The 12,691-nt window shown below is 38.0% G+C and overlaps 1 protein-coding gene across 1 annotated transcript in view; it reads right to left on the reverse strand.

The window, feature by feature from the left end:
* Window positions 1-12,691, reverse strand: part of ATP8A2 (ATPase phospholipid transporting 8A2) — a gene marked incomplete at its 5' end in the record, with an annotated part of 501,820 nt that overhangs the window by 464,798 nt on the left and 24,331 nt on the right. The window contains one exon of the mRNA XM_081083630.1: window positions 10,291-10,366. Coding sequence (XP_080939756.1) covers window positions 10,291-10,366 — 76 coding nt within the window. The remainder of the gene's footprint in view (window positions 1-10,290; window positions 10,367-12,691) is intronic.

Below are 12,691 nucleotides of genomic sequence, written 5' to 3' on the forward strand. Positions count from 1 at the left end.
TAGCAGATGAAAAGTACTCCCTTGGGAGGAAAGTAAGAGTTTTTTTCTTGGTTAAATGCTTTAATTTTAGTCAATGGTCCCAAGGGAATTTAGATAAAAATGTGGGATATCCATAGGCTTAAAATCCTAAATTGCTTCTTCCCTTGCTTCAACCATATTTTGGTAAAACAACCAAGTGATCTAATAGACTCTGCTGTGTACCTGAAACTAGCACAAAATAATAGTGGATATAAACTGTAATTAAAAATAAAATTTTAAAAATGTTTAAAAACACCCATTGGGTATATTTAATTTAATCCCACCCCTTACCAAAGAAAAATATTGGAGCCTACAGTCTTCATCAGTTACAGTGGAGCTAGATGCTACAGGTCATATGGGCTTAATTAATGTAATAACCAAAATGGAGAATGACCCACTAGAAAAGAAAATTTGGCTCAGGAGAGTTGAAGGTGAGGATTAAAGTAAGGATGAAAAAAGAAATTCACTAACTTCTCTAAAAATGGGGTTTCCACCTAAAATGCATGCTCTTGACCATGTGACAAGAAATGCTCATTAGAAGATCCTTATTCATGCTATCTACACTCAGATGTCGAGAAGACAGGCTCAAGAGCCTGTGATCGATGATCAAAAACCCCTAGAATTCCAGGACACACAATGTGGGTTCAGCTTTGGAAAAAAACATCTGTATGTACATAAATTAACTGAGCTAAGTATTTAAAGACTTCAAACATTGGGATCATGGCAGCAGGTGCAGAGGACCTCTTCTTCAAATACAGATTTTCCCCTAGCCACTGGGTTCCTATGCCAGCAAACATTTAGGTCCATGCAAACACTGTTCAGTATGAGTGTTCACACTGCCCACATTTCAATAGTTATGGTAGCCATAACACCCACTGAAGAGATCTAACACAAAACAAAATCACTTTTCCAGGGAGTCACATCAGACCTATCCCTAAGATGCAAAAGTGTACAATGGCCCTTAATGATTTTACAGGTCTGATTCCCCAATTAATAAAAATTCCTTGGTGGATTTTTTTTCCCTTGGTGTTTTTTTTTATTCATCTCTTCCCCTAGTACTTAGCAAAGTGTTTGATATAAATTGGGCCATTAAACTATTTGCTAAATAAATGAATAAATAAGAGTCTCCCATTTAACAAATAGTTTGCTGCTATTCCAAGCCAACTCTGGGATTCCGCAGTACTCAGTACTCAGTACTCAGTACACCACCTTCATCTCACCTCCTCTGCTCCTTTTTCGCATGCTGACCTATGCTAGGAAAACAAATTCTGTGAACCTAGACTAAAAGCAGTTTCCTAAACCTCTCTGTCACCCTTTCCTTTTCTCCTTCCCTATGCACCATCCCAATTTGAACAGATACATTCAGTCAACGATCTTAGTTATTACCTTCAACCTGAATATAATTTGAGAATACTGTAATCCATTTTCAGAAAGCAAGTCACCACAATGCACTTGTTTCTTTGATATCCTTTATTAAAACTACACTTCTCAAGAGAAGTTTCTCCTGAAGCAAATTTTACTGCTTGGAGAACCTCTAGCCTAGAAGGTGGATACACCTCTAAGATCAAAATCCAAGAAAGGGAGATTCCAAAATGGCGGTGGAGTAAATGGAACCTACAATGACACTCTCCCAGGACCAAACTGGAAATACAACTAAAATACAGAAAAACCACCCTGAAAAATCAACTGAAGACTAGCTAGAGACACCCCTGATAACCAAGGATGGAAAGTGGGTACCGCATTGAGACAGGTAGGAAGTGCGGATGTGAGAAAGGGCTGGCCAGGCTCCCCCAGAGAACCGCCAAAGTTCCAGAGGGATATCTCAGCTGTGGGGCGTGCTCACCAAGTACTCTGGAGTCTATACCCCAAGCTTGGCTCCCCAGACTAGAGCACCAGGACTGAGAAAGGTGCCAACATAACATATGGCTTCAAAGAGCAGCAGGTTTGCTCTCTGCCATGCAGAGATAGCCGAAGATGCAAACATACTCTTAAGGGACCAATGCACAAAATTTTGTGTACAGTCATTCACCTTGGGTTCTGGCAGAAGGAAGGCGGAGTGGATGAGAGCTGTGTGAGCAGAATCCAGGTTTGGGGGCTCTGGGATTGGAGCTCAGAGGGCAACCACCCCAGTTTCCTATGCTGAGTCATTCCCTCACACTGTAGAGGACATCTTTCTCCAGTGAACTTTTGCTATCCAGGCAGTTTTTGCCCAGAGGGAAGTCAGTTGCCCCAGCCTGTTGGAAGACCTCTCACCCCACTATGTGGTCTATAGCCTGAGGCAAATCAAAACTGAGTGTCAATGGGACTGCAGGGAGAGGCGGGTCTCTGGAGGCTTTGAGTCTTTGCCTGATCTAATCTAGGGCCCAGGACTAGAAAAAACAGGCCCAAGTGGACATCTTGGTCCTTTCCAAAGGCACCTCGTTCCAGCAGAGGGAGACACAAGCTATGGATTGCTGATAGCTTGAAACAGAGTACTCAGGGCCAGTCACAGATAGCATCTAACATTGTCCTGTGCTAAAGATTGGGACTCATGGCAGATCTACCTAATATACAGACACAAACCCAAACAGGCAGGCAAAATAGAGAGACCAAAAAAAAGCCCCAAATGAAAAAACAAGAGAATTCCCAAGAAGAAGAGCTAAATGAAATGGAGATAAGAAATTTATCAGACATAGAGTTCAGAATAATGATGGCAAAGATGCTCAACATCAAGAAAAAAGATAAGGTAACTATAAAGAATGACATAATACTAATAAAGAACACAGTGAAAGGAATACACAGCAGATTAGGAGAAGCTGAGGATCAGATCAGTGAATTTGAAGACAGGGTAGAAAAAGATCCCTCAATCAGAGAACCAAAAAGAAAAAAAACAATTTAAAAACACAAGGACAGCTTAAGGGAGCTATGAAACATAACAATATTCACATAATAGGAGAGCCAGAAGAGGAAAAAAGTGAGCAAGGGAACCCCAACAGGTCCAGAGGTTCCCAAAGGTGTGGATGGAGTCGGTGAAGAAGAAATGACATGGAGACAGTGTTCAGTTGACCAGCAGCCTAGCCAGGTCCTCTAGCCAGGATCTCCAGCCAAGTTCTGTGTTTATTGTCTTGTTACATCTATATTTATACCAGTTGATTTTAATCCTATCAATTCTATTCCAAAGGTTAGGGTGTTTCTTATCTCCATTCCAAGGTTACTCTATTGTTCTATTAAGCTACAAGGAAGTAACTGAAGGAGATTATCCTAAATAAAGATTATGTAGCTTAAGCGTGATTGTTCATAGTTAAAGTGATTAATTACCTGCCTAGCACTTAGTTAAGGTGTTTTATTCCCTCCCTAACTCCAGGGAAAAATCTCACCTGGGGAAACAACCTTTCTCGGGGAGGTGGTCCTGTTTAAAATACATAACGTTAAGAGGGGGAGCAAACATATGCCATATATGCCAGGTCCCTTGAAACATAAGCTGTGCAGATGTTTCTTCCCTGCAGTGACTGTGTCAAGCAGCAAGGGTGGATTGGCTTCCGGCAATAGAGAATGTCTTTGAAGACATAATGGCACAAAACTTCAATAATCTGGAGAAGGAAAAATTCACACAAGTTCAGGAGGCACAGAGAGTCCCAATTAAGAAGAACCCAAACAGGCCTACACTCAGGCACATCATATTTAAAATGTCAAAAATTAAAAGCAAAGAGAGAATCTTAAAGGTAGCAAAAGAAAAGCAAATTGTTACCTACAAAGGAGCTCCCATAAGGCTCTCAGATGATTTCTCATCAAAATCTTTACAGACCAGAAGGGATTCGCATGAAGTATACAAGGTAATGAAAACCAAAAGACTAAACCCAAGATTATTATATACAGCAAAGCTAACATTCAAAATAGGTGGTGAAATAAAGAACTTCCCAGAAAAAAAAAAAGGCTAAAGGAGTTTATCCCCACCAAACCAGCCCTGCACAAAATGCTAAAGTGTCTGCTGTAATGAGAAGAAATAGAAAAAGAAATATAGGCATAAGGAATTAAAATGGCAATAAATAAGGACCTATCAATAATAACTTAAATGTACATGGATTAAATGCTTCAATGAAAAGACATAGGGTAGCTGATTGGATATGAAAACATAACCCAAATATATGCTATCTACAAGAGACCCACCTCAGAACAAAAGACTTACACAGGAGGAGAGTGAAGGGATGGGAAAAAATTTTCCATGCAATGGCAACAAACAAAAAAAGCTGGGGTGCCAATACTCATATCTGACAAAATAGACTTCAAAATGAAGGCCATCACAAGAGTTAATAAAGGTCACTACATAACACTAAAGAGATTGATCCAACAGGAACACATAACCCTGGTAAACATATATGCACCCAATATAGGAGCACCTAAATACACAAAATAACTTCTAGAAGATGTTAAGAGAGAGACTGACAGCAATACAATCATAGTAGGATATTTTAACACCCTGCTGACTTCACTAGATAGATCTTCCAAAAAAAAAAAATTAACAAGGAAACAGAGACTCTAAATAACCCACTGGATCAGATGGATTTAATTGATATTTATAGAATATTTCACCCCAAAGCTGCAGAATATATATTCTTCTCAAGTGCACATGGGTCATTCTCAAAGATAGACCACATATTAGGACACAAAACAGTCTCTACAAATGCAAGAAGTTTGAAATCATATTAACCATTTTCTCAGATCATCCTATATAATAAAGAGGTAATATGCAAATTGACAGTCACACCCTCACACAAGATGGCCGCCTCCATGTGGGCATAAAATGGCCAGCAGGGGAGGGCAGTTGTGGGCGATCAGGCCAGCAGGGGAAGGCAGTTAGGGGTGACCAGGCCAGCAAGGGAGGGCAATTGGGGGCGACCAGGACTGCAAGGAAGGGAGGGGAGTTGGGGGAGACCAGGCCTGCAGGAAAGGGCAGTTGGAGGTGACTGGGCTGGCAGAGGAGGGCAGTTGGGGGCAATCGGGCCAGCAGGGGAGCAGTTAGGCATTGATCAGGCTGACAGGGGAGTGGTTAGGGGGTGATCAGGCTGACAGGCAGAAGCGGTTAGGGCAGTGATGGCGAACCTTTTCAGCTTGACGTGTCAGCATTTTGAAAAACCCTAACTTAACTCTGGTGCCGTGTCACATACAGAATTTTTTTGATATTTGCAACCATAGTAAAACAAAGACTTATATTTTTGATATTTATTTTATATATTTAAATGCCATTTAACAAAGAAAAATCAACCAAAAAAATGCGTTCATGTGTCACCTCTGACACACGTGTCATAGGTTAGCCATCACTGGGTTAGGGGCAAACAGGCATGCAGGCAGGCGAGCAGTTGGGAGCCAGCAGTCCCAGATTGTGTGGGATCAGGCATAAACTGGAAGTCCGACATCCCCTGAGGGGTCCCAGATTGGAGAGGGTGCAGGCTGGGCTGAGGGACACAGTCCCCATGCACAAATTTCATGCACCAGGCTCTAGTAATGGAATAAACTTGGAAATCAACTACAGTAAAAAGACTCAAAAACATTCAAACACATGGAGGCTAAATAGCATGTTATTAAACAATGAGTGGATTGCCAATGAGATCAAGAAAGAAATCAAGGGCCCTGGGTTTGTTTCCAGTCAAGGACACATACCTCAGTTATAAGTTTGATCCCTGGTCCTGCTCGGGGTGTATGTGGGAGGCAGCCAATCGATGTGTCTATCTCACATCAATGTTTTGCTCTCTCTGTCACTCCCCATCCATTCCACTCTCTCTAACAAATCAATGGAAAAATATTCTTGTGTGAGGAATAAAACAAACAAACAAACAAAAACAAAAGAAAAACAACTTCTTGGAAACAAATGAAAACAAAAACACAACCCCAAATCTATGGAACACAATGAAAGCAATCCTAAGAGGGCAGTTCATAGCACTATGGGCCTAACTCAAAATAACAAGAAAAATTTAATAATAAGCTATTTAACCCTACAACTTAAAGAATTAGAAAGAGAATAACAAGAAAAGCCCAGAATAAGTAGAAGGATGGAAATAATAAAGATTAGAGCAGAAATAAATGACATGGAGGCTAAAGTAATAATAATAATAATAATAATAATAATAATAATAATAAACCAATGAAACTAAGAGTTGGTTCTTTGAAAAGATAAACAAGATTGATGAACCATTAGCCAGACTCAGTAAGAAACAAAGAGAGAGGACCCAAATAAATAAAATCAGAAACAAAAGTGGTGAAGTAACTGACACCAGAGAAATACAAAGGATTGTAAGAAAATACTATGACCAACTATATGCCAACAAACTGGACAACCTGGGTGAAATGGACAAATACCTAAAAAAAAAAAAAAATCCTATCTTCCAAAACGAAATCAGGAAGAATCAGAAACCTGAATAGGCCAACAACAACTGATGAAATTGAAGCAGTAATAAATAAATAAATAAATAAGTAAATAAATAAACAAACAAACTAACTCACAATAAACAAAAACCCTGGTCCCTACAGCTTCGCAGGGGAGTTTTAACAAACATTCAAAAAACAGTCAATACCTATCCTCCTCAGACTATTCCAAGAAATCCAAAAGGAAGAAACATTTCCAAGTTCTTTTTATGAGGGCAACATTATCCTAATTCCAAAACCAGATAAAGACACTACAAAGAAAGAGAATTACAGGCCAATATCCCTGATGAACATAGATGCTAAAATCCTCAACAAAATATTGGCAAATCTTATCCAGCAATATATTAAAAAGATCAAACACCATGACCAACTGGGATTTATTCCAGGGATGCAAGGCTGGTACAATATTCGCAAATCAATAAATGTGATACATCACATAAACATACTAAAAGACAGAAATTACATGATCATATCAATAGACACAGAAAAAGCATTCAATAAAATCCAACACCCATTTTTGATAAAACTTCTCAGCAAAGTGGGAATAAAAGAATCATATCTCAACATAATAAAGCCATATATGACAAACCAACAGACAACATCATACTCAATGGGCAAAAACTAAAACCATTTCCCCTAAGAACAAGAATAAGACAGGGATGTCTGCTTTTACCACTCTTTTTCAACATAGTTCTGGAAGTCTTAGCCACAGCGATCAGACAAGAAGAAGAAATAAAAAGCATCCAAATTGGAAGGGAAGAAGTAAAACTCTCATTATTCACAGATGACATAATTTTGTACATAGAAAACCCTAAAGACTCTGCCAAAAAAAACCACTATTAGATTTAATAAATAAATTTGGCAATGCAGCAGGATACAAAATTAACACCTAGAATTCCATGACATTTTTACACACCAATAATGAATTTTCAGAAGGAGAAACTAAGCAAACAATCCCATTTACTTTTGCTGCAACAACAAAAAATTACCTAGAAATAAATGTAGGCAATAAGTTTATTGGTACTCCAAAAACTAAGGACCTTTTAAAAAGAGGTAGAAGATATAAACAAGTAGAAGAATATGCTATGTTCATGGATTTGTAGACTTAACATCATTAAAATGTTCATAGTACCTAAAGCAATCTATAGATTCAATGTAATCCCTATTAAAATACCAATGGCATATTTCACAGATCTAGAACAAATACTCCAAAAATTTACATGGAACTCAAAAAGACCTGGAATAGCTGCAGAAATGTTGATAAAGAAGAACAAAGTTGAAGGAATCACAATACCAGATCAAGTTATACTACAAAGCCACTGTAATCAAAACAGCCTGGTACTGACACAAGAACAGACATATAGATCAATATGAAATAGAACAGATACCCCAGAGATCAACCCAAGACATTACACTCAATTAACATTTGACAAAGGAGGCAAGAGCATACAATGGAGTAAATACAGTCTCTTCAATAAATGGTGTTGGGGGAAATTGGATAGATACATGCAAAAAAATGAAACTAGACCACCAACTTGCACCATACACAAAAATAAACTCAAAATGGATAAAAGGCTTAAATGTAGGTCATGAAACCATAAAAATCCTGGAAGAAATCATAGGCAGCAAAATCTCAGACATCTTCCCTAGCAGTATGTTTACAGATACATCTCCTAGGGCTAGGGAAACTAAGGAGAAAATAAACAAATGGGACTACATCAAAATAAAAAGCTTCTGAACAGCAAAAGAAACCATCAACAAAAATGAAAAGGGAGCCCACTGTATGGGAGAACATATTTGATAATGATACATCTAATAAAGGGTTAATTTAAAAAATATATAAAGAACTCATATAACTTAACAAAAGACAAGTGATCCAATTAAAAAATGGGCAAAGTTACTAAATAGATACTTCTCCAAAGCAGACATACAGATGGCCAAGATATATTTTTAAAAATGCCCAGTCACTGATCATCAGATAGATGCAAATTAAAAGGACAATGAGGTACCACCTCATACCTGTCAGAATGGCTACCATCAACAAATTAACAAATAAGATAGAGAGGATGTAGAGAAAAGGGAACCCTAGAGAAAAGGGAATGCAGACTGGTGTAGCCATTATGGAAAACAGGATTGAGTTTCATAAAAAAAATTACATAGAGTACTGCCATTTGACCCTGTGACCCCACTTCTAGGAATATATCCCAAGAAACCCAAAACACCAATCACAAAGAATGTCTGCACCCCTATTTTCATAGCAGCACAATTTACAATAGCTAAGATCTGGAAAAAGCCCAACTGCCCATCAGTAGATGATTGGATATAAAAGCTGTGGTACATTTACACCACGGAATACTATGCAGCTGTAAAAAAGAAGGATCTCTTACCCTTTGAGACAGCATGGAGGGACCTGGAGAGTATTATGCTAAGTGAAATAAGCCAGTCAGAGAAAGACAAGTATCACATGATCTTATTCATATGTGCAATCTAAAGAACATAATACGCTGATGAAACAAAATAAATCCAGAGATATCAAAGAATGGAACAGACTGTGGAATGTCAAAGGAACTGAGGGGAAGGATGGGTGGGTGGGAAGAGATCAACCAAAGAATTTGTATGCATATATGCATAACCCATGGACACAGACAATAGAGTGATGAAGGTCTGGGGTAGGGGGTGGAAGTGGGTTAGAAGAAGTCAATGGAAGAAAATGGGGCGGGGGGGATATGTAACACTTTCAACAATAAAAATTTGTTTTAAAATCCAAGAAATGGCCACATCAATGATTGTGGCATGAAGCGTGGACCTCAGCAATGTCTTCTGTGTAGTCTGGGACCACTTCAATAGCATCACCAGGGGCTGAGGCAGAATATCTGCATCCCAGCCCATGGATGTAGGTGTCTTACACACTCATATTTGAGAACCACTGCTAGGAAGGTTTTAGCTTTAACCAATAGGCACTAACTGCAATAGAGAAAAGGAAATTTCCTTGCTGAAAATTTCAGAGAAAGCTTTAAATATACCTATCTCTTAATAAAATTTTGGAAAGATAAAATTTTGATTTTGCTCAAGTTTACCTAATTTGAAAACTAAAATTTTATTCAGAAAAAAATTAATAATATTAGGTCTAATTTATACAGACTAAGCTGGTTATGAAATACTTTGATTATCGAATACTTTTCAAAGTTGTTATTTTTCAGAGTGTCCTTTAAAAACATAAATGTATGTGATACTGCAGTTAATTATGGTTTGTTAAATAGTTGAGATAATGTGATATCATAATTAAGATTCAAACAAACTTAAGATAGGAGTCTCATTTCTACATTGTTTGCTGGGTAATCTTGGCCAAGTCAATCTTTCTATACAACTTCTTATTACATCTCTGGGGTGACTCAAGTGGTATAGGAAATACATATCAAATGTTTGGCACCGAGTAGAATCCTATAACTGCTACATGTTATTATATCTTACTTTTGTTTCTTAAATTATCCTAGTCAAAGGATATTGCAATTACTTTTCAAAATACATAATCTCATAGATTCCTAACTATGAAGAAATAGTACTATAGAAATAATGAAGAAATAAAGCAACAGAAATATGAAATGTTAGAGAATTCTATGGTAAAACTTGTCTTAATGTTGTGCTGCTTTATAACTTCACCACATATTTAAGTCAGGTTTACATTAACTTATAAAAAGTGCTAACCAGAAAGCATTTGTTCAAGATTACTTCCCTGAAGTACTAGCATCATAAAAGTGAGGCTGCATCTCTTCCCCACGCTCCAAATTGCAACTTTCAAGATACTACCCACATACATATATAAAGGTACATCATAAGGTATTTCATGTCTCAAGCGCAAAATGATGTCCTTACATGGTGGTCCTCCATGTTCTTTAAGAGCCTGGGATCATCAAAGTCACATGACTCACTAGGCGGGCAAGACATCCGGCTGTGAAAGAGAATAGAAAATATTTATTCAGGTCAAAAGTTTCTTTAAAATAATTCAAAGGCAGTAAGACTCTGTCTTCAAGAAGAACCACACCTAAAAAGCCCACAGATTTATATTAAACTCTTAAAGATTTAGAATACTATATATTATTTCAAACCTCAACAGGAAATTTTTAATACTATAAAATACTTTACATTTCTTATAACATTTTATAAACAGCAACATAGTTACAAAGAGAAGAAACAGAGATAAAAATCAACATCTGACTCTGTCATTTTAGTTGGTCTTTGTATAACTTCTATTAAGAAAAACTTGTAAGAACTTGTAGGCCTGCTCAACCTAGGGAAAATGGAGGAATTATTGCATTGTATCTATGCAACCACTTATGGCAAGGGCTCGGATATAGGAAAAAGAAGGAGGCAGATGATTATGAGAAAAGAAGCCTAATATTATGGCTGTGTCCTAGTCCATTGAAACAAATGGGATGTGCCAATTATATTCATGCATCTCCACTCCTTCAAGACAAAGACAATGGAAGAAGAGACAACAGCACAGTTGATGTCAGTCTGATCTCTGTGTCAGAGTCTAATACTGCAGAGAAAACAGAAACCAATAGCCTGCAAAGGGAAGACCTAAAATGCAAGCTGATGCCCCCAGCAAAACTGTGTGAAAGCTGAGGAAACGGCAGCAAGAGGTCCCTATGAGATGGATAAAGGGAAGGTAGAAACAGAGCAGGTTCCAAATCCACCTAAGCAAGGTTCATCCTCCAAGAACTCTCCCTCATCCCATGTAGCCAGGCAAGCTAAACCTTCTGCATCTAGAAATAAATGGGAGGTCTATCCTTTGGAGAGGTTAAATTAGAGTAGCCCTGAATATATATGCACCCTGTGTTCACAGCAGCAAAATTTACAATAGCTAAGTTTTGGAAACAGCCTAAGTGCCCATCAGCAGATGAGTGGATTAAAAACCTGTGGTAGATCTACACAATGGAATACTATGCTGCTGTAAACAAGAAAGAATTCTTACCATTTGCAACAGCATGGATAGGCCTGGAGAGCATTATGCTAATTGAAATAAGTCAGTTGGAGAAAGATAAATATCACATGATCTCACTCATTTGTGGAATATAATGAATAACATAAACTGATGAACAAAAATAGATCCAGAGACAGAGAAACATCGAACAGACCATCAAACTTCAGAGGGAAGGAAGGAGAGGGGGTGTAAGAGATTAACCAAAGGACTTACATGCATGCATATAAGCATAACCAAAGGACACAGACACTAAGGGATGAGGGCATATGCTGGTGGGTGGGGGTGGCCGGAGAGAGGTCAATGGGGGAGAAAGGAGACATATGTAATACTATATGTAATGCTAAACAATAAAGAATCTTAAAAAAATTAACAGTAGCGCTGGACCCAGGGACACTGGACACACAGACAAGTAGGGTAGGGCATCCTCTCAAAACAGGAGTCTCAAGTGAAATCCGACATACACTGAAAGATACAATCACCAACCTTCTGCTTCCACTCAGCTCCCATAACAACTGCAGCCACATTTACAGCCCTTGGCAAAAACGAAAGTATTCTTCTCATGAGAAGAAGACTGATCAGCTCATAAGAAAGACCCACACACTGACAACCAGGGATCCTCCAATAAAATAATAGGTCCTGACTGATCATCCCACAGGGAAGCTAGTTAGTCATCAACCACACTGTTCCCGCCTCCCCACAAATATGCACACAGCCCTACTGATCAGTTTTGTTAGTATATAAATCTTAAAACATGAGCAGACAACGTCACTAGTCCAAGGGAAACAAAAAAGAGATACTACTTTATATTCATTAGAATGGTTTTTTTTTAATTATTTCATTTATTAGCAAGTGGTTCAAAGATGTAGAAAAATTGTGCATTATTGGCAGAAGTGTAAAATGCGAGAGCTACTATAAAACACAGTTTAATGATTCCTCAAAAAGTTTAATATAGAATAAGCACATGACCCAGCAATCCCACTTTTGTGTACATACCCAAAATAATTGAAAGCAGAGACCCACTGTGTACCAATGTTCATAACAGCATTAACATCAGCCAAAAGGTGAAAATACCCCAAATGCCCATCAACAGGTAAATGGATAAACAAAATATGGTATATACATGCAAAGAAATATTATTCAACCTTTAAAAGTAATAAAATTCTAATACCTGCCATATAACATGTATACTACAACCTTGAAGACATTATCCTAAGAGGTGGAAAGTGAGTGGGAAATATTGGGCCAAGGGCTCACTATTTTTTGTTAAAGCCTAGTAGTATCACTGGACTT

Source organism: Myotis nattereri, assembly GCF_964212035.1.
Source record: "Myotis nattereri genome assembly, chromosome: 2".
Classification (NCBI taxonomy): domain Eukaryota; kingdom Metazoa; phylum Chordata; class Mammalia; order Chiroptera; family Vespertilionidae; genus Myotis; species Myotis nattereri.